General features: G+C 34.6%; 1 protein-coding gene across 3 annotated transcripts in view; it reads left to right on the forward strand.

The window, feature by feature from the left end:
* Positions 1 to 20,221, forward strand: part of SNX13 (sorting nexin 13) — a 123,240-nt gene extending 103,019 nt beyond the window's left edge. The window contains exons 19-26 of one of the 3 annotated variants that reach the window (XM_032401993.1): positions 354 to 461; positions 2,891 to 3,001; positions 6,924 to 7,085; positions 8,552 to 8,623; positions 11,298 to 11,443; positions 11,688 to 11,756; positions 13,423 to 13,535; positions 16,002 to 20,221. In XM_032401993.1, the coding sequence (XP_032257884.1) occupies positions 354 to 461; positions 2,891 to 3,001; positions 6,924 to 7,085; positions 8,552 to 8,623; positions 11,298 to 11,443; positions 11,688 to 11,756; positions 13,423 to 13,535; positions 16,002 to 16,249 (1,029 nt within the window). In that variant the 3' untranslated portion in view covers positions 16,250 to 20,221. The remainder of the gene's footprint in view (positions 1 to 353; positions 462 to 2,890; positions 3,002 to 6,923; positions 7,086 to 8,551; positions 8,624 to 11,297; positions 11,444 to 11,687; positions 11,757 to 13,422; positions 13,536 to 16,001) is intronic. The other 2 variants (XM_032401994.1, XM_032401995.1) reach the window with 2 other exon arrangements.
* The last annotated feature ends 2,696 nt before the right edge of the window (positions 20,222 to 22,917 follow it).

Here is a 22,917-nt window from a genome sequence, read left to right on the forward strand (position 1 = left end):
AATACTTTATTCACAAGTCAAAGTGTTAAGGAAAATATTTTAAAACCTTTTATTATTGATAATTTTGAACAAAAGTAGAGTATTAGAAAGGAAACCCCATGTGGACATCATTCCTCTTTATCAGTTATCCATGTTTGTCATTCTTGATTGAAAATACTCCTTTATAAATAAGTAGCATTAGAACTATGTTTGGACATACTTTCTGATTTTTGCTTAATAGAATATATTACAAAATAATCTGTTAAAGATGCTTTTGATATATAGAGGAATTATTCCTTGGAAAATGCTTTTCATTTTTTGTAAAAAAAAAAAAAAAAAAAAACTAAAATTATTGAATGTATTTTATCTTCTAGTTTGAAAATCTATCAAACATATTGAAGCTTCCTGGTAAAAAGACTTTTAATAATATGGATAGAGATTTTTTAGAAAAAAGAAAAAAGGATTTAAATGCATATTTGCAGGTAAGTCCATGTTTATTCTTACCCATAGATTTTCATTTTAATATAGCCTATAGATATAGTAGATTTCTTTATTAAAGAATGTTTTAATATAATAGTGGAATAGTAACCACTTTTCAGTAGTATGTCACATCTGTTCAGTAATTTATCAATATTCTCTGTTTTCTGGACACTGCTAGGGATTTTGTCACTTCAGGTTTAGATGAATACACACACACAGGCACACATGTGTCTTACACATCACTGTAAAGTCTAGGTGTTTTAGGGTACACTAAACAGATAAATGTTTCCAGTTCAGTAGGTAGTTGCTCTTCAAAGCTAGCATATTTTCATTCCTGATAAATGCCTCCTATGGTCCACAGTGAGTCTAAGACTTCTAAAATTACAGGACAATTCAAAAGAGGAATAGATCTGAGGGACTATTTCTTACATGTAGTATTCTAGGTATGTAGATTTTCTATTGTGGAATAACAAAACTTGTCTCACAAAGTTATTTATCCCAGAAAAAAACTTTTAGACCTGGGTACCCAGATGTCAGATATAATAATAATATCACGTTATAGTTTTTTATTCTAATGAATGATTTGTAAAGGTTTTTCATCAAATAGACCTGGCTTTAGCCCAGGTATGTAATGCTCCATTATTTAGACCCCCTAATCCACCCTCTAGAACAGGGGTCAGCAAATTGCAGACTGCAGACCAAATCTAGTTCACCATATGTTTTATTGAGTTTTATTGGAACACAGCCATCCATTCAGTTTATTATTGCCTAGTACAGCTTTTACATTTTGCTACAGTAGAGTTGAGTAGTTTCAGCAAAGACGCAGTGGACTACAAAACCGAAAGTAATTATTATCTGGACCTTTGCAGAAAAGTTTGCTGACCCTTCCCTAGTATGTAGTGAAACTTAGCTAATGCTATACTGGATATTTTGTTTGGAAGGTTTCTCTCTCTCTTAAGCATTTATAAAAACATTTGTAAGTTTGATTTGGTTTGTTTATAACCATAATTGTAATTCCATGGCATTATTATTTCCTGGAAAGATAGGAAAACATATAAATCTCTTATTATTTACCTTTGTCTTCTGACTTAAAGCTGGATGTGTGATATGATTCATATGACTCTTGTCAAACACTGGTTTTTTAATTTAAAAAATTTTTTAAAGATTTTATTTGAGAGCAAGGGAGCACAAGTTGGGGGAGGGGCAGAGGCAGGGGGAGAGAGAATTGCAAGCCGACTCCATGCTGAGCACAGAGCCCAACTCGGGGCTTGGTCTCACAACCCTGAGATCCATCACCTGAGCTGAAATTGAGTCAGACGGATGCTTAACCGACTGTGCCACCAGGCACCCCAAACACTTTGATTTTTTTAATATGTTAGCTTTAATTGTATAAAAATCTGTATCAATTATGTGTAAGATTTAAAAGACTTTTTCCCAAATCTGGTGCCATAAATGTATCTTTTAAATATGGCTGTACCAAATATATTGTAGCTGATGAACTCAAGATATGTCAAAATAACGTTCCATTGAAGGAATTAAGGTAGAATGTTAGGTTGTATCATTAACAGTTGTGAAAGCAGTATGTTCAGATTATTTTATGTACTTTCTATTAATGTTAACTTTAGAATTAGGATGTGATAAACATTAACAGTTTACTAATGTGGATCTTCATAGTATAAGCTATAAGACCTGAAAATGGACTACAGTAGTCTCCTCCCCTTATCTGTGGTTTTTGCTTTCCGTGGTTTTACTTACCCAGTCAGCCATGGCCATGGTCCAGAAGCAGATGATTGTCCTTCTGATGAATTTTCAGAAGGTCAGTAGTAGCCTAATGCTGTGTCACAATACATATGTCATTCACCTCACCTCGTCTAATTATGTAGGCATTTTCTCATCTCTTATCATCACAAGAAGAAGGGTGAGTATAGAACAGTAAGATATTTTGAGAGAGAGACCACATTCACAGTATATTGCATATACTTTTATTACAGCATATTGTTATAATTGTTCTATTTTATTGTTATTGTTAATCTCTTACTGTGCCTAATTTATAAATAAAGCTTTATCACAGGTATGTATGTATGTATAGGAAAAACCAGTATATGTAGGGTTCGGTACTATCTTTGGTTTCAGGACTCCACTGGGGGGGTGGGAATATATCCCCCATGGAGAAAGGGGACTGCTATAGTAAATACATTTGACAACTGTCACAGTAGATGCATTGAAAGTCAAAAAAGCAGATAAGAATATACACCGAACTGTTAATGGTCATAGAATTATTGATGACTTTATTTATAAACTGTGTAATTGGTTTTTTAAATACAAAATTAAAATTCTGTACATGCTTAATTTTCTAGCAGATAAAATTATAGATAGGAGTTAATTTCCAATACCATATCTATGTAAGATACCTTTTTCTTTTTCCCATTAGTTACTCTTGACTCCTGAAATGATGAAAGCATCCCCAGCTTTGGCTCACTATGTATATGATTTCCTTGAGAACAAAGCCTACAGTAAAGGGAAAGGGGATTTTGCTCGCAAGGTAAGCAGACCATTGCATTGGTTTTCTTTATAGGTCTGTTTTCATCATTTTTTAAAAAGATTTTAATTATTTACTTGAGAGAGAGCGGGAGATAGTGAGAGAGCACAGAGGGAGAGGGAGAAGCAGGCTCCCCACTGAGCAGGTAGCCCGACACGGTACTCGATCCCAAGACCCCGAGATCATGACTTGAGCTGAAGGCAGCCTCTTAACTGACTGAGCCGCCCAGGCGCTCCTTCATACATTTTTAAATAAAAGAAAATAAATTTATATTTGTAAGTTTTAAAACCGGAAAGTTTTATTAAATGCTTTTTGGCATGTTTATCTTCTATGGTTTATTAAGCCTGCTATTGATAGGCATATCTGATAAATATAAACTATTTTTACGTGTAGATTAAAATCTAGCAGGAGCTTAAAAGAAAGAAAAAAGACTTTTAGAAATAATGCAGTGAGGAAGATTTGCCTAAGATAGGTCCCAAGCTTTTCAATAACTTGAGAAGGAGCCATTTCTTACTGACAGGAAAGGTCTTTTACTTGGAATGAGGATAAGAAAAATGTTCGATAGGTTATGTTCCTGAAAGTATTTATGCCCCTTGGGTGAAATCTTTATTATTTAAAATTGCTTTGGGGAAATGGGTCCTAAACTTGGAATTAGATGGTAGGTTAAGACAATAAATGACAAAGTGCTCAAATCGGGCAAGATAGTTTAGTGAGTGAGAACACAGACTTTGGAATTAGTCTTTGGTTTAAATCCCTGCTCTGCCATTTACTAGCTGTGACCTGCAACATGTTAGTTACTTCACGTTTTGGTCCTTTAGTTTTCCCAAGAAATGAAGATACTAATCCTCATTTTACAGCATTGTACAAGTCAAATGTGATATTCCATGTATGACAGCACCTGGCACTTCATTAACTTCAGAATAAATGTTGCCTCTTCGTAGGAGTGGCGGCAGCCATAGTGGGAGCAGTAACAGCAGTTGGGAGGCCTGGGTGGATAGTGGGTAGGAACTCTGTAGTTTTATAACTTTTCAAAAGTCTAAAATTATTTCAAAATGAAAATTAAAAACAAACAAAAAGTGACTTCCCTGCCACTCCTCCCCGCGCTCTGAAAAGACTAAAAAAAAAAAAAATTATGGAATTGGTACAAAATAAGTAAGAATTAACTGGTACAGAATAAGTAAGAATTAAACATAAGAACTGTGTATGATTACTCAAGGGTGTTGGGTTTTAACATCCAAGCGGATGTTAACATTTTTTAGTGGAGTGTTTTAATAACAAGTTCCATATTATGTGCCTCATAATGGTGGGGGGACAGTGTGGTGATATGTCTTTGTATTTTGTGATTGAAGTGATTGAGTTTAAATTTCAACTCTTAAGTGGTTTTATTGTCAGTAGAGATGCCTTCTAGTGTTCCATCTTTTTGATATTTACCTTATTTTCTCTCAAGATTTTATCAATTTTAAGAAGAACTAATAAATCAATAACAGCTTTTTTGAGATAAAAGAAATGTTACCTCAAATGTACACAATGTCTTTTTGTCGACCATAGTACTGTGTGTGTAGAGCATATATATGCTCTATATATCTGAACAGCTGTGTATTGCTTTTTAAAAATATTACCACTGGAATCTAAAGATCCTCTGAATCTTCCTGGAAGTCCATAGTAACATACATTTTTCATAAATCATATTGGCTGTTACCAAGGTCATCTTGACCTCTTTTAGATTGGCAAAATAATTTTTATGCACATCAAGAATTAGGGGTTTTCAGCTACATTTCCTTTTTGGCTAAATTATAATTTAATATTTTTTTCTTAATTATATTTCACTGAAAATTAAGTAGGTATTAGAGAAATCATCTGCAAACATCTTCTCAGTGGCTATCAGAGCTTGAGAAATAATACTTTATAACATACTAACCTGGTCACAGAGTTTGTCTAGCCTTTCAAAATATGTGGGCAATTCCTAGGAAGAGTAACTAACACACAGTCTTCCTTTATTCACACTGTTTCTTTCTATCCAGTTTGATATCATGGTGTGAAGGCATTTTTTAAGCTATAGTTAAGGGACCTAAATTTAAGTTAAAATTACTTTGTGTTGTTACTGATACACATAATTGAAGTGATAATGCAGGGAAAACATCTTTGGTAAGTCAGGCCAAGTGTACACTTATGCTGGTGATCCATAATTCATTCCTCTGCTTGGTAATTTACAAGTTTGTTTTTTTGTTTTAAGCACGTGTTTTAAGACAAATCCTGTTTGTGGAAATCTTGTCATACAGCAATGGACTCTGTTTTTATGCTTCTGAAATTCTGCTTTTTTCAGGATTAGGCATCAAAATCACCTGTGGAGGTTTTTCCATCCCTCTGGTTCACCCATTCCCCGTCCCCAATACAGATGCTTGGGCTTTACCCTCAGAAATTGAAAAACAAAAAACAAAAAGGAAAAAAAATGGATTCTGTAGGTCTAGGATAGTGCACAGGCAACTATTTATAATTATTAACTAATACATGATACAGATTTAGGTTCTGTTATTTTAAGAGTATCAGTGGTAGTTTAGCCCCGTGTCTGGTGCGAGGCTACATACACATACATATATAATTTTACCCACAAGTGCACATGCACACACACAGTTAGCTTCATCTTTTTAGCCTTTTTATCTCTATATCTGTGTACCAGTGGTAGTGTTTTTCAGACCCTTCTTCGTACTTGTTTTTGTCCTTTGGTTCTCCTCTGAATTGTTCTGTTGTGACAATGTCCCTCCTAAATGTTGCATATTCCATCAAGCATATCTAGAGCACTATTGACTCAGCTTAATCCAAAGAGTAACTAAAACTCCCAATTATTTTACGGCTATCTTGAAATTCATTTGTTGTCTTTTTTTATAGCACTTATTTAATCTTTTCCAGTTTTTCTTAATGGAAACCATGAAAACATACTAGAGTGAAGGAGTTTTATCTTCTTGATACCATCTCTTAACATTGTGCTATGTTCCTGAAGTAGTGGAGTTCAGTTTCTTTTAGTTTTTTGTTTTTGTTTTTGTTTTTTTTTGGTAGGGAACATAATTTGTTTCTGCATTAGTTCTTATGAGATTCACACTTTCTGGAAAATATTCTTGTAGATTTTTTATGACTTTGATTTTGTGTCCCTTTTTTGTTTTTTTTCTTTGTTTCTGTCTGTTAAAATTCTCAAGAGTTCCATATGCAGACTATTTTGGTTTCTAGATGTTTCTTCCTTTCTTAATTGAAATTATCTGACATTTGTGCAGTCAGAATGTCAATTTTAATGCTTCCTATCCCCCTGGAGATTATTCCTTTTTATATTTCTGATCATATTTTCTTTTATAGTTTTTCTTTTCTGTCTTACTAAAGGATTCCATAGTCCCTCTATAGATTCTGAGCATGTAATGTAACCAAAAAATTATTTTAAAAAATAAATCTTAGTTACTTGCTAGTTACTTGAGCTTTCTGCTTATTTTATCTGCTTGTTTATTTTTCATTGTCTCCTCAAAATACCTATGTTATTATTGCCTTGAATTGTAGCAGAAGTATGTTGTGGCTAATTCCGTGTGCACCAATTTCTGTTTTGGAACATGTTTTATTTACTTTAGCTTATTTCTTTAATAAGGCAGCCAAAACTTATAATCACTAGCAACATATTTTTTTTTTTGTATAAGCTAAAGCTTATATTTTCTAGCAATTGCCTTATCACCCAGTTTTTTAATCATATATTTGTGTGTGAAAATACATTTTTAAGACAATACATTTTGAAGAAAGTAGTTCTGTACTTTTAAAATGCAATTAGATATTATAGACTAGAAAATTACTGCATTTTTCATGTGTGTTGCACTCTGTATTTTCCCAGGCTTCTCAGTTAAATAACAAGTCTGATACAATGAAGTCATGGTATAATATCTTTTCCCCTTAGATGGACACTTTTGTAAATCCACTTCGAAATTCTATGAGGAATGTTTCAAATGCAGTTAAATCCCTTCCTGATAGCTTGGCAGAGGGAATGACTAAGATGTCAGACAACATGGGCAAAATGTCAGAAAGATTAGGTCAAGACATAAAGCAATCATTTTTCAAGGTAAGAAGATGTTTTCAGTAATATCTACAGCAAACTATTTTTAAATCAACTAAGATTTATTGAGCTTCTGCTTAGATTTACCTTATTTCTTTTGAGAAGTCCAAAGCTCCCTAGACACATAGTCTTATAAAAAATAAAAAAACCAAAGAGAATGAATTCTTATCAGAAATGGATACGGTGAAATCCAGTCACTCCTCAGGCTTTGCTGTGGTAGAATTTTGAAAGCCAGTAAAGATAACAGACATCCTTTGTACTGTTATATGCTATTATGCCATTTTTATTTTATAATGCTATTAAATTTTAAAACAATAGCAAGTGCTGTTGTGCAAATTAGCTATACTAGTATTCATCAGGAAACATAAAGCCTAATTTCTCCTGCTTCACCTGACCAAGTGGCTAGGCTAGGAGATCAAAGGGAGGAAAAGTCTCACAATCATCAGCCTCTGGGGCCATCCTTTACTTGGATATACAAGTGAGTGGTATAGAAGAGTTTCATAAACATTTTCATCACATTTGCAAATACAGGTAGCAGACCAAGTTGTTACTTTCTGAGTTACACTTTTTATAATTTTCACCTACTTGTTTAACATTATAATCAAGACTATAAAAGAAAACTTGTTACTGTTAGAGTTTTCTATTTGTTAGATCATGTTTGAATGAAGAGTAAATATAATATATATAAATATAGAATAAAAATACACACACAATTTCTTTAAGAGACAACTCCTAAAATAATGTGTGTGTAAATCCATACTTTTCTATTTATTCTTATACTTTCTCTGATGCTTTATCTTTGTTTCTAATCATGGGGGGATGTACACTAACACTGAAAATGAGGATTTTTGCACGTGCCACTTCTGCCGATAACTACTCATATGACTTTGTACAGAAGTCACTGAGCTTTTCCCCGTTCCTTTTTCCTTACCAGCAACATGAAGGGGTTATAATAAGTGATCTTGATGGTCCCTGCTGTGCTGACAAATGATTTTCAACTAACACCGGTCTCTCCATTTTCCTCATAACTTATCTAAAACAGGTTAACTAGTTTCTTAAGTCTGTTAACTTACTGTCAAGCTCCTTATGGTAAAATAAAGATTGGAATTCTGTTCTCTGGCTGTGCTACTAACTTTTGGTTTTTAAATCATTTAACCTTTCTTAGCTTTAAGTTCTAAAAAGTATAGGGGTTTAACTAAGTAATCTCCCCTTCCAACTCAAAAGTCCATTTTTTTTTAAAGAAAAAAATCTTTTGGTAATGAAGTAATCACACTTTAGCATTGGGTTTCTAATTGTAGAGTGTTAATACTTTTTAATACTATACAAACTTTGTTTATATATCGTTCCAAAAATCAAATTAAATGCTATTATTATGCTTTATACTCATTTTGATTTATTATTGTATTGTATTCTTTCACTGTCTGCTTTAGTGTGTTTATTTTGTTCTGTTTTTATATACTTTTAAATGTTAGGTGCCTCCTTTAATTCCGAAGACTGACTCAGATCCTGAACATTGTCGGGTCTCAGCTCAGCTTGACGATACTGTGAGTTAATTTTATTTTTGGTAGTATTCAACTGTAATTGAAATCATACTTGGTAAATCTTTTTAACTGATTAATGAAGTATAATATGTATACCTGTTACTATATACCTATGTGTATATATTATATGTGTTAAGTTTGATGAATTCTTACAAACTGAACGTGTCCATATAATCAGCACTCTAAGCAAGAAACAGAATGTTACACCAATACCCCAGAAAGCCCCTAATGCTCTCTTCCTGTCACTATCCTCTCCCCTACCAAGGATAATCACTATCCTGACTTCTACCCTGCTTTTATACTTTATATAAATGAAACTGTAAGGTATGTACTCCTTTAAGTCTGGCTTTTTTTTTTTTTGCTCAACGTTGTGATATTCTTCCGTGTTGTTTTGTGTGATTGTAGTTTCTTCATTCTTGTGGGCTTACAGTACTCCATTTTGTAAATATAGTATAATTTATTTGTTGTAATATGAATAGTACTCCTGTGAACATTCTGGTACCTGTCTTTTATTTGATTAAAAAATTAAGTATACATTTCTTTTGGGTCTGTACTGAGGAATGGAATTCCTTGGTTAGAAGGTATTCATAAGTTCGGTTTTAAGAGATACTGTCAAATAGTTTCCCAAAGTGTTCGTGCTGCTCACACTGCTGCCAGCAATGCCTGAGGATGTCAATGCTCCGTAGCCTGTCAACAGTCAGTATGTGATGTCTTTTAAATTTTAGCCATTCTGGTTGTAGCTCATGTGGATTTCCATTTCTCTGATGACTGGAAAAGTTGAACCTCTTTGCATTTGTTTGTTGGCCATTTGGGTGTCTTGTCTTGTGTCTCTAGCTCTTTCCTCTATTTTTCTGTTGGCTTGGCTGTCTTTGTCTTTTTTGATTAACAAGAGTGCTTTATATAATCTGAATAGTGGTTCTTTGTCAGATAAAAGTATTTGTGTATTGTGAATATCTTCTAGTTGGTGTGCTTTTGTGCAAAGTATATATATAATCTGTGCGTACTACAAGGTCACAAGGATCACTTGTGATTTTCTTTAAAAATCTTTTTTGTTTTATCATGCCGAAATTTAGATTTCCCATTCATCTAGGATTGATTTTTGTGTATGGAGTGAGGGCAGTTGACCCAAGCACCATTTACTGAGAAGGCCCTCTTTTCCCAAGTGTACTATTTCTCCCTTGTCACAAATTAGATTATCGTATATGTTTGGGTCTGGGCTTTGTATTCTATTAGGCAGATTTATTTTAAAGTCATAATTATCTCCCTTCAGTTTTTCATTGAATTTCCTATAATAAACTGTATTAAACAAAGATAATATTTTATTTGCTTTTTAAGGAGTATTTTATTATGAGTTTTGCTGGTATAACATTTATAACATCATGCCTTCTGTTAAAAGTTTTTACAATTTAGCTATTCATTAGAATTACCATGTCTTACCAAACTAATGAGTATATACTCAATCAGAAAACAGAGAAGTATTTATTTGCCTCTGGAGTGAAATCCATCTCTGCCCCCCACCCCCTCACCAACCCCAGCCATTCCTTGTTTGGTTTAGCTCTGAGTTTTCAATATGTGGAAGGGAAGGTGCACTAAGAAAATGTTTACAGCATAACAGTGAAAATAACTCATGCTATTTTCTCAAGATTTAAATTACAACATGGATGAGGAAATGATTGAAAAGAGTATCTTAGTGATGAAAGAATTATAAAATTACTGGCAATTATATGCAGTTTGATTGTAGTTCTAAATCTGTTTTGCTTTGTATATATTTTTTCACATCAAAGCTTTCTCGTTGTCTTTATTTTTTTTTTTAACTTTTATTTTTTTGCTCTTCTTGTAGTCATCTTTACTTTTTACATCATTAATTGAATATTCCTGTACAAATTTTTACTTGCTAAAAGTTAAAAGAAAATTTTAGGGGCGCCTGAGTGGCTCAGTCGTTAAGCATCTGCCTTCGGCTCAGGTCATGATCCCAGGGTCCTGGGATCGAGCCCCGCATTGGGCTCTCTGCTTCAGGGAAGCCTGCTTCTCCCTCTCCCACACCCCCTGCTTGCGTTCCCTCTCTTGCTGTGTCTCTCTCTGTCAAATAAATAAAATCTTCAAAGATTAAAAAAAAAGAAAATTTTAGAAGTATAGTGAAATATGCCTTTTGTAATAACTTAGCTATATACTGGATTTTATTTTAGCTTCTTTCCTGAAAATACCTAAGTATGTACATCGCACTAAGCAAAACATGTTATTCTGTGTAGATTGTGTTTTGTTCTATTAAATAAGGAGAAATGTTGAGACTATTTTGTTCTTTATCAAAAAGATGCTCCAGAAAATCGGCGAAGGGGGCCAGCATTTGCCTTATCAAAGCAGTACAGACTCTACTAAAAGTAAAAGAGCTAAATTATTTTTTCCTAAGACATCATAGATTCACTTTGAGAAGTTTTTTTCACTACCACTTTGGAATTGTAGGGTTGTAAAATTCTGTATTCTTGCAAAATGACTGTTAAAAACCTATGTTTTTAAAAATTAGAATGAAATGTTAGGTTATGAAGACCATAGTATAACTTATTCTCTGATCTCTGAAATTGAGTACCAATCATTTTGTAAAAGCAGCAGAAGTAGCCATTCATAGTATAGATAAGTAACTCAAATAAATGTATTTTCATTTCTTCCCATATTTTTTCAGGTGGATGACAATATTCCACTTAGGGTAATGCTGCTTCTTATGGATGAAGTATTCGACTTAAAAGAGAGAAATCAGTGGTTGCGAAGGAATATCAAAAACCTACTTCAACAGCTTATTAGAGCCACATATGGTGATACTATTAATAGGTACCAATTTTTTTTTTCATTCCTTAGAGATGTTCTTACTTAGCTCTTAAACATGTACTTCTGGAAGTAGATTGTTCAACCTTTGTAGGAGAATTTTCTTCTCTGAGCCTTTTAAGATCATTAAAACAGTCTGTTGCTTTCACAGATAATTTACATACCGATTAACTTACTTCATGAAAGGAATGCTTATTTTATATGCCTTTTAAAATTTTGACCCTACTAATTTAAATTTCTTTACTTTCAGAAAAATAGTTGACCATGTTGATTGGATGACCTCACCTGAGCAAGTAGCCGACTTAGTGAAACGTTTCAGGTATATCTTAAGACACAGTCACTTCTTTCAGGTAGTACAGAGTTTAGCATTGTTATCACTAATTAACATTCACTGCTTTCCTTTTCTTCCTGACCATAAAGTTGGTTTTAATCATCACTGATGAGCAAGAAGAGTTGTAAGAATTATAAACATTTGTTCCGTGGACTTTTTGATCTTTGTTTCTTTAAAACCAGAATAGAAAAGTATAAGAGAATAATCTTTAAGATGTTGGTTATATTTTATCACAGTAATGTGGCTTTAAAGTAATTGAAATCCTTGATTTTAAATGAAAATTTAAAAAAATATGTGTGTCTCTGCCTATGGACTAATTATTAACTATTTGAACCCCTGAAAAGAATACAAATTAAGAGCAGTGATACTCCAGTTCATATATTCATCCTACAAAAATATTCTGAACCCCTCCTCTGTGCCTAGTATTTTGCCAGTCACCAGGGACTGAGATAAAATGCAGCCCCTTCAAGGAAAGCACCGCATAGTCAAGAAATAAACCTCTTTTCTAAAAGTGAAAGATAAGCAAGGCATAAATATTCATGCCATCATGTACTCTGAAGTAACAGAAGCAAGAAAGGAGCTACCAATATTGAACATTACTTGCTTGGCACTGTGCCAACTACTTTATGCGTACTTCCTGATTTTGCCCTATTTTATGAGATAGGGATTGGTCTCCATTTTGTTATGTGAAAAGTGAGGATTAGAGAAGTTGAGTGGCTTGTCCAAAAGCTCACATGCTGGAAAGCGGGGAACAGCAGTTTAATCTGAAGCTGGGTTTCTCCGCACTATACCGTACTGTTGCCAAAAGTTAGAGCACCTGTCCGGGCATGTACATTCTGTTTCAGGGCTGGTGAATGATGTTTGGTTCACTGTGGAGCAGTGATTCTCATGTTGGAATCACTTGGAGAGCTTTAAAAAGTACTGATACTTGGATCCCATTTCTAGAGTCTGACTTAATCAGTAGAAGGCCTGAACATGAAGATTTTTTAAAGCTCACAGGTGTTTCTAATGTTCAGTCAAAGTTAAGAACAGCTGCTCTGGGGAGTCTCTCCCTCAGACCAGATTCCCAGATGGAACCTTAGTTAGTGTGTTCCGTTCTTGCCTTTGGCCTGTGAATTGGAGAGTTGGAATCAAGCACGCTAAGCAAGTGAAGGAGAGTAGGGTATATATATGTGAAAGGAATGTTGTAATCAGTCTAACTGTAAGGTGTGGATGCAGCATTTGTTTTGTATTGGCTTACTTATAAGGGAGCTGAGGGAGATTAACTATAAGGTATCCAAATTCAAGATATTGTGGGGTTGTAGTTGGATCAGATGTTCAATCTCATTGAGATCAGAGGCCTACTTTGAGTTTAAATGGCTGTGATGTAGTCACCTATATATTCCATTTTGCTGTCTTTTTCATTTGTTAGTGTTTATAAGTTATTCCAGGGCAGAATTCATCTGTTACTTCTCTTACGTATATCCTTTTACACCTAAAATTGAACCCTGCTCTTAGTTACTATTTTTTGAATGTCATACCTCTATAAAATTTCAGAAGTGTTTCCACTTTCTACTTATATTTGTGTTTTCTGTAGAAAATTGGGATAATTTTACTGATTTATATCATTAGAAAATGAAAATTTTTACAAAATGTATTTAATTTTCTTAAATAGAGATGCCTTTTGGCCAAATGGCATTTTAGCAGAGACTGTTCCATGCAGAGATAAAGCTATTCGAATGAGAACAAGAGTTGCGGGAAAAACTAAATTACTTTCAATTATGCCAGGTGAGTGAACAGATTTGGTAAAAATCTTATTAATTTGTAGTTCTTCTGACTTTTTGGCACCGAGCATGCTGGGTTAGCTGCCTATTGATTTTAGTAACTACCATATAATGGCTTACCATGAATTAGGCACTGTTGCTGTGCATTTCTCATATATTCTTCGCTAACTCTCATACCCGTATTAAGAAGCTAGGCACTGTTAACATCGCAGCTTTATATGTGAGCAAATAGAAGCTCAAAGAGGTTAAGTAAGCCACTCCAGGTTTCAAGCTAGGAAGTGACTGTTGGGCTTCTGCTCCATGCTGAGCGACTTGAAAGCCACTGCTTTTGATCATGAGAAAAAAGTGGTGCTTTTAACCACGTCATTTGCTACCTTGAGCCATTTTGAGAATAAAGTTGATGACAAAATATGTGACAGATGAATAAAAGAACATGAAGTGTGAGGTTTTCAGGAAGTATATCTGTTCTACTTCAGAGAACATATTCTTTCAAAGAATCCCTTTATGTAGAAACATTATTAATCTCAATTAAAACATGATTCCGAAGAAAATATACTTAGTGGCATTCTTTTGGTCTAATTTGAATTACTTCTTTAGAACACTGCTATCTTAGACTCACTTTGTCCCCCTTTTGACTTCTCTCAATAAGAGGGCCTCTATAATATGAAAAGCAATTTTGTGTGGCTGGGTGGTTGTTTGGTCCCTTCTTTAGTTATGAATATCTTTGAAAATACTTAGATATCTCTTCTCCACATTTTGATAATGAATATAGAGTGGAAAAGGAGTATTTATGAAGTTCATTAACATCATGTAATATCTATTTCTTTTTCTATAACTTTGTTTTTCTTTAACTTAGAACTATATAGTTCATTTTCATCATAGATTTTAAAATCTCTCTTCTGTCAGTTAAGTTGGAAATTTGCCTCATGGCTATTAATTCTGTCCTGCAGACTATACTATTGCATTTGGAGAAAAAAAGCAAATTACAGAAATAACATTTTAGAACAATAAATGACAATTTAGGATTAGATATTATTTAATATACTGTGAGCATAAACCAGATTGTGCTGTAGACTGATTTATATAGCCGAAAGAAACTAATGCATTTGTTCAGTAAGTATTTCTTGGGAGTATTTCATGTGCCAGACACTTTCTTTACACTAACTTTGCCTTCTTGGAGGTTACACTCTATTAGGGAACCACAGACAGAAGGCAGACAAATAAATAAAGGCCAGTATGTTAGCTAGTGGTAAGTGCTGACGAGACCAGTAGTGCAGGAAGAGGGAAGTGCTGGGTGGGGGCAGCTGTGTGAGAAGAGGACACTTGGGTGAAGACGTGAAGGAAGTGAGGCTAAATATAAAGGTATGTGTTTATATACACATAATCCCTTTCCTGTTTTTATTGGTAAATTCATAAGCTGTTTGCTTTAAATTACCCTGTACTCCTAGGTAGAAACATACCTTTTGGAAGTTGCATGTTTTTTTTGAAAGCAGTTAAATAGTATTTACTGCTATTGAAGCCCTGATTATAAATAAGGAAGGGTAGTCATACATGTTCCCCTATTCAACTATCTGTAATAACTTCATGTTGCCTGGGAGTAAACTCCACACTTGGCTCACTCTGATAGCCATAGCACTTGTTCCCATTCTTCTCTCCACTTTCTTTTAAAAGAATCTTAAAATTTAGCCAAACTGTAGTGCCCCCATTTTTTGAACCTGCCTTGTTTTTCCCACTTAGCTCTCATTTGCTCGTTGTTGTTCTCTCCCCCAAAGCTAATCCATCATCTGTTTGTGCCTGTCAAACTCCTGCTCGGGTAGCAAAGTCTCCTTCATTCATCACTTCCTTGAAGGGAACCTTTCTTGATTATATACCATGTGGAATTCTCCCCTCTGTAAACATCTTTATACTTGGGGTACTTGAATGGCACTGTTACTATTGCAAGCTTTTTGAGATCGTTAATCGGCTTTCATACACCATTCCCTTACAGTATTTCTCACTGTGCGTTAGACACAGTAAGACTATTTGTATAGTGTTTTAGCCTTTGCAGATCACTTTTCACATTGTTTCGTTAAAGCTCTCCAAATTCTTAGTTATAAGGATTTGGTGGTTGTTATAAATCCCCATTTTACAGATAAGGAAACAAACTCAGGATGGGTAAATATCATATAGGTATTTAGGGACAGGATTGTAACTCTAATTTGGGGTTTCAGAGTCTAGACCCTGCTTCTTTTTTGTGTGTTTTATCATCCCCAGTATCTGTTCTTACATAAGTGGATGGATGCATGAAGACATGTGTAAATTTTAATCTCAGTTAGAATATAGAATACATAGCTGAAACACATGAACTGAAGATCTCCTATTTATTACCCTGCAGTGTACTTCACATACTTTAAACTCAGAGGATAGTTTAGGCCTTGTGTTTCCTTTATATGAGTAATGAATGATGTTTTTTTGTCCACTCTTCATTTAGATGAACTGAAGCACATTATCGGGGCTGAAACAACACGGAAAGGTATTCTTCGTGTTTTTGAAATGTTTCAGCACAACCAGTTAAATAGGAGAATGGTTTATGTCTTCTTGGAAGGCTTTTTGGAAACCTTATTTCCACAGTATAAATTTCGTGAACTTTTCAACAAACTGCATTCACGATCAAAGCAGATACAGAAATATAAACAGAAACTTCAAACTACTCAAGCGCCTTCTTTACAGAAGAGGTGACACTCCAATCTCTGAAGCTGGTGTTCATTTTGTCCAGGACTAATAATATGGACAGATCTTCTGGGGCTTAACTCATATACTGTCATGTCGCACCAGTCTTTTAGTGTCTCAAAATAGATTATTAATACATCCATAAGACTGTGGTTCTTCTCATCCTCGTCCATAATCCAGCCACTACCAAGAGAGATTTCTGTGTCTTAAATGATTTGGTGCATATTTTTGCAACATTGAGAGGATACTGCCCCCTTCTCAAGCAAGAATGACATTGGTCTCTTCCATTTCAAACTAATCAGCATTCTCCAGCAATGACAAAGTGCCAGAATGTATACGTGAGAGCTGAGGAAAGCACAAAACAATGGTTCACAGATAAACTGGCTAATTTGTTTAACCGTGGGAGACTGAGCAATGTATGATTTGGAGGGATTTGTTTTTGCATAATAATTTTATAGATCTTTATCAGAATTTTGATATAATGTGGATTAGCCAGGTGAATGATCTTTGGAACATCTGCTTCAGGTCAGGGGAAAGTGACAGGATGCCCTTAAAGTATGAAGTAACCTTATACCCTAATTACAGTTTTGTGACATAAAATAAAACCAATCAAAAACAGAATTTGATTGGATTTGTTATTATTGGTATAAAACAAATTTTAATTGATTCGTACGTGCTTTGGGGCTCTGTTTTGCTCTTATGGTACTCAATCATAAGTTTTCTTTTGGTGTTCTGTGTGCAAAAAGAAGCATATAGTGGCGCTCTCAGTTAAGTTTCAAAATTATTACAGTTTTCTTTAAGAGATTACTGATTACACAATAGGGAGTATAATCTCGAAAGAACTGCCAAATACATTCTGTTATTTTAAAAACATGGAAATTAAAAAAAGAACAGCACCATTGAAAGTTACAATGTGATCGTTTTAAATTGTGTGATCTAGACATACCTTAGGTGATTGCAAAAGTAGCAAATCAAAGGATTAAATGAGCTTTTAGTCATATGTAAACAGACAAATTCCTAATTCTATTACTGTGTATATATATATAAAAATAAATAATGAAAACAGAACTATAATATTTTTTAAAATATGCTTTTATTTATATTTTGCATAATGTAAAATTCTACTAAATAAAGCAAGTTGGCAAAACCCCTGGGTGTATACATTTAAGTCCCTGAAATAATTTTATACCAACAACAACAAATTACCTTTTCCAGTTCTGGAGCCTCTGCATTTCTTATAGTTTTCTCATTCTCCGTTTGTCCATCTTGGAAGTCTTCATATCCCTTGTATGCAGGATTTCTGCATAGTTTTAAATACTTACACTGACTAAGGGTTTGGATATGTCAGCATTTTTTGTTTTAAAAATATTTAACACTACAACCTTAAAATAGTGAAGCTACTTATCAGACCACTGAGCCAAGATCCTGGTATTAAAAGAACGTCTGGGTGCTTAAGATAAAGGGACAAAGTTTCGGTATCCCAGTTATTTGGGAGCTTTAAGATGGAAACAAGATGTTATTGTCTTGTTTTCACCGAGATTCTACTTACAAAGTGAAGCCTAATAACAGATTAAAGCCTTCCTTTAAAGCTTTATAATAATAATAATCATATTTATTAATAATGCTGTTGTGCATACTTACAGTATGCATATATTCAGCATGTATTGCATGTCTAAAGAATTACATAAATGAAACCCCTTTCGTTGCAACTTGCAAATGAGGAAAGATCCTTATTGACTCTGGCGGAAGAAATAATACTTTTTCTTCCCAGTGTGTCTCCCTGCCATGGTCCCCCCCGCCCCCCATGCCCCAGGCTTTAAAGGTGAGGATTTGTGAAACATGTCTGTAGGAAGCATCAGCATGGCCATAAGTGCAATGATTCTCAAATATACCCTTGCCCATTTCAAGTATATTTTTGACATAAGTCTAAGAGCAAACAAGAATTCATTTAAGAGCCTAGTGTGTACATATGAAAAGCATTTCCAGATAATGTGAGGAATGCTGGCCATCAACCAGGGAAAGAAAGAAAGGTCCTGCAAAATTGCAACTTTTCATAACAGAGCCCTGCAAGGTAACTGCAATCATACCAAAAATTAATGAGTAAATGGGTTTTTTAAATAATTTTTGTTTCAAGAGTTTATATTTCAAAAGCAGAAATGTCAAATGGTAGTCTATGTAAACGGTTGTGCGTCTTCTCTATGCACATCTATGTTTTACATCAGAGAGCTGTGGTCATGCTAAAATTAGAGATACTTTTTGAATGACTTGGTCAAGCTGTGTGTAAAATATTTAATTCATAAGTCAAGTACAGTGTACTATGTTTAATAAAGTTATTACATTTAATGCATTTATTGCATATATAAATATATACCTGAAGAGGCTTTAAGTCTTCTGATATTTGATTTTTTGAATGTGTTTTTAAGTCAGTGGTGCCTTTAGGCAAGAACCTTCAAAATTAATCATCCTCTTTTGGGTTTTCTGATTTTTTCAGGTAACAAACTATTTAGAAACCATCACTACTAACAGTTGATTCACCTAAAAATTGATTGTATGATTTAAATATAGCGCTTAGCTGGGCATTTCCTCTGATTAGGGTGTTCTGAATAGTTGCTGAAAAAATTGTGCCATTGACCAATGGATGCACTTGGTTAGCCTTAACTTTTTTTTTAAAAAAATTAAAAACTTTCTTGAATATTTCTGTTGGCTCATCTTAAGTTTGTGCTGCTGGTGTTTGGAAAGAATCAAACAGTTAAGTGCTACCAGAAAGTGTATCAATTTTTAAAAAATTAAGAACAATATAAATTTCACAATCTAAAATTTTAATTTTGTGCAATATTTTCATTTAATGCATGTGTATTTGAGTAATTGTAAAATAAATGAATTTTTAATGTTTTGAGATCTAGTTTAAACTGTCTTCTTAACCCAACAACTTACATTCCGTTGTTGCTGCATCCTTTTATTTAAGGACTTGTTTTAAAAGTCTTTTTTGTCACTCCTTGTAAAATTCTTTTGTTATTAGTAAATTTTGCTTATAGGAGCATGGCTCCTGTATTACAAGGGAAAAATATAAAGAGCACATCTTAGGATTATAGTTGTTAAAAGATAACTTGTGCATATCATTGTACAGTAAATGTCAACTGTGTGCCTAACTATTCTATCAATACTTTCCTTCTTTAACAAAGAAGAAACAACAATCAGAATGTCAGTTATTTTTATTGAACTAAAAAGAAGATTAAAATTTTTATTTGGTTTGCGTTATGTTCTGTCCATTAGAAAATACTAATAAAATATTAACAAACCTTTTTGTTGAATTTATTTGGTAGTGATGTATTCTTATTACTTTAAAAAGTGCTTGCTCAATGCTTTTATTTTTAGTATCTCTGTGTATTTTCCTTTCTTTTTATTTTAGAAATCAAGCAACTTAAGTTCCATAGTGATAGAAGAGCTGTTGAGTGATTACTGATAACTTAGTGAATTTCATTTTTCCATTTATGGGGCAAGTAATTTACGACCACTATGTTCTAGAAACTTCATACTTACCTATCATACAAAATTATAAAGTCATTTTCCCATAGGGAGAAAGAGCTGTACTAAGTAGTCCATTAACAGTTTTTATTTGATCTCATTTTTAATTCATAGTCTGCCTAATATTTTAGATGCTTCACTTCTAAAGGCAACAGATTCAGTACTTACAATGTGGCTATGTCTGGTTGGTCATAATATTTTCAGTCTTGCATCTGTATCCGTAGACTTCTCAGACATCAGCTGTGAGTACTTTCACCCTGCCATGGACAGGCATAGTATTTGTCAAAGTGCATCCTGTAAAATATTGGTCTCTTTAAGATGTTTCTGGGCAGTAATTTTATACTTCTATGTAACTTATGCAAATCTACGTACTCTTCCAAACCCTAAAATGTTCCTTTACAAGCCAAATGATACTATCAAAGTTTCTGAAAAGTTCTGGAATAAATAAGTCTATTTAATTTTGTTTACCTAACTTTCCAAACCACAGAATTTTTTTGTCATCAACACCTATTAATAGCTTGATAATGTTCCCGAGGAACATGATTTGAAAAATCTTACATGGGGTGAAAAAAAGGTGAAGCATCTTTTTTTTTTTTTAATTTTATTATGTTATGTTAGTCACCATACAATACATCATTAGTTTTTGATGTAGTGTTCCATGATCCATTGTTTTCGTATAACACCCAGTGCTCCATACAGTACGTGCCCTCAATACCCATCACCAGGCTAACCCATCCCCCCACTCCCCTCCCCTCTAGAACCCTCAGTTTGTTTCTCAGAGTCCATAGTCTCTCATGGTTCATCTCTCCCTCCAATTCCCCCCGCCCATTTTTCCCTTCCTTCTCCTAATGTCCTCCATGTTATTCCTTATGTTCCACAAATAAGTGAAACCATATGATAATTGACTTTCTCTGCTTGACTTATTTCACTTAGCATAATCTCCTCCAGTCCCATCCATGTTGATGTAAAAGTTGGATATTCCTCTTTTCTGATGGCTGAGTAATATTCCATTGTATATATGGACCACATCTTCTTTATCCATTCATCTGTTGAAGGGCATCTCGGCTCTATCCACAGTTTGGCTATTGCGGACATTGCCGCTATGAACATTGGGGTGCATATGGCCCTTCTTTTCACTATGTCTGTGTCTTTGGGGTAAATACCCAGGAGTGCCATTGCTGGGTCATAGGGTAGCTCTATTTTTAAATTTTTGAGGCACCTCCACACTGTTTTCCAAAGTGGCTGTACCAACTTGCATTCCCAGCAACAGTGTAAGAGGGTTCCCCTTTCTCCACAACCTCTCCAACATTTGTTGTTTCTTTCCCTGTCCATTTTTGCCATTCTAACTGGTGTAAGGTGGTATCTCAGTGTGGTTTTGATTTGGAATTCCCTGATGGCTAATGATGATGAACATTTTTTCATGTGTCTGTTAGCCATTTGTATGTCTTCTTCAGAGAAGTGTCTGTTCATCTCTTCTGCCCACTTTTTGACTTGATTATTTGTTTTTTGGGTGTTGAGTTTGAGAAGTTCCTTATAGATTTTGGATACCAGCCCTTTATCTGTAGTGTCATTTGCAAATATCTTGTCCCATTCTGTGGGTTGCCTCTTTGTTTTGTTGACTGTTTCCTTTGCTGTGCAGAAGCTTTTTATCTTGATGAAGTCCCAAAAGTTCATTTTTGCTTTTGTTTCACTAGCTTTTGGAGATGTATCTTGAAAGAAGTAGCTGTGGCCGATGTCAAAGAGGTTCCTGCCTGTGTTCTCCTCTAGGATTTTGATGGATTCCTGTCTCACATTGAGGTCTTTCATCCACTTTGAGTTTATCTTTGTGAATGGTGTTAGAGAATGGTCGAGTTTCATTCTTCTGCATGTGGCTGTCCAGTTTTCCCAGCACCATTTATTGAAGAGACTGTCTTTTTTCCATTGCATGTTTTTTCCTGCTTTGTCAAAGATTATTTGACCATAGAATTGAGGGTCCATATCTGGGTTCTCTATTCTGTTCCATTGGTCTGTATGTCTGTTTTTGTGCCAGTACCATGCTGTCTTGGTGATCACAGCTTTGTAATATAGCTTGAAATCGGGCAACGTGATGCCCCCAGCTTTGTTTTTCTTTTTCAACATCTCCTTGGCGATTCAGGGTCTTTTCTGATTCCATACAAATTTTAGGATTGTTTGTTCCAGCACTTTGAAAAATGTCATTGGAATTTTGATCGGGATGGCATTGAAGGTATAGATTGCTCTGGGTAGCATAGACATTTTAACAATGTTTATTCTCCCGATCCATGAGCATGGAATATTTTTCCATCTTTTTGTGTCTTCTTCAATTTCTCTCATGAGTGTTTTGTAGTTCCTAGAGTATAGATCCTTTACCTCTTTGGTTAGGTTTATTCCGAGGTATATTATGGTTTTTGGTGCTATTGTAAATGGAATTGTTTCTTTAATTTCTCTTTCTACAGTGCGTTGTTAGTGTATAAGAAAGCAACTGATTTCTGTGCATTGATTTTGTATCCTGCCACATTACTGAATTGCTGGATGAGTTCTAGTAATTTGGGGGTGGAGTCTTTTGGGTTTTCCACATAAAGTATCATGTCGTCTGCAAAAAGAGAGAGTTTGACTTCTTCTTTGCCAATTTGAATACCTTTTATTTCTTTTTGTTGTCTGATTGCTGTTGCTAGGACTTTTTTTTTTTTTAAATATTTATTTATTTATTTATTAGAGAGCGAGTGAGAGAGAAACAGCATGAGAGGGGAGAGGGTCAGAGGGAGAAGCAGGCTCCCCGCTGAGCCGGGAGCCCGATGTGGGACTCAATCCCAGGACCCTGGGATCATGACCTGAGCCGAAGGCAGTCACTTAACCAACTGAGCCACCCAGGCGCCCAAGGACTTCTAGTACTATGTTGAACAACAGTGGTGAGAGTGGGCACCCTTGACATGTTCCTGATCTTAAGGGAAAGGCTCTCAGCTTTTCCCCATTGAGGATGATATTCGCTGTGGGTTTTTCATAGATGGATTTTACGAGCTTGAGGAATGTTCCCTCTATCCCTATACTCTGGAGAGTTTTAATCAGGAAAGGATGTTGTATTTTGTCAAATGCTTTTTCTCCATCAATTGAGAGGACCATATGGTTCTTCTCCCTCCTCTTATTAATGTGTTCTA

This window comes from Phoca vitulina, unplaced genomic scaffold (genome assembly GCF_004348235.1).
Source record: "Phoca vitulina isolate PV1807 unplaced genomic scaffold, GSC_HSeal_1.0 scaffold4, whole genome shotgun sequence".
Taxonomy (NCBI): domain Eukaryota; kingdom Metazoa; phylum Chordata; class Mammalia; order Carnivora; family Phocidae; genus Phoca; species Phoca vitulina.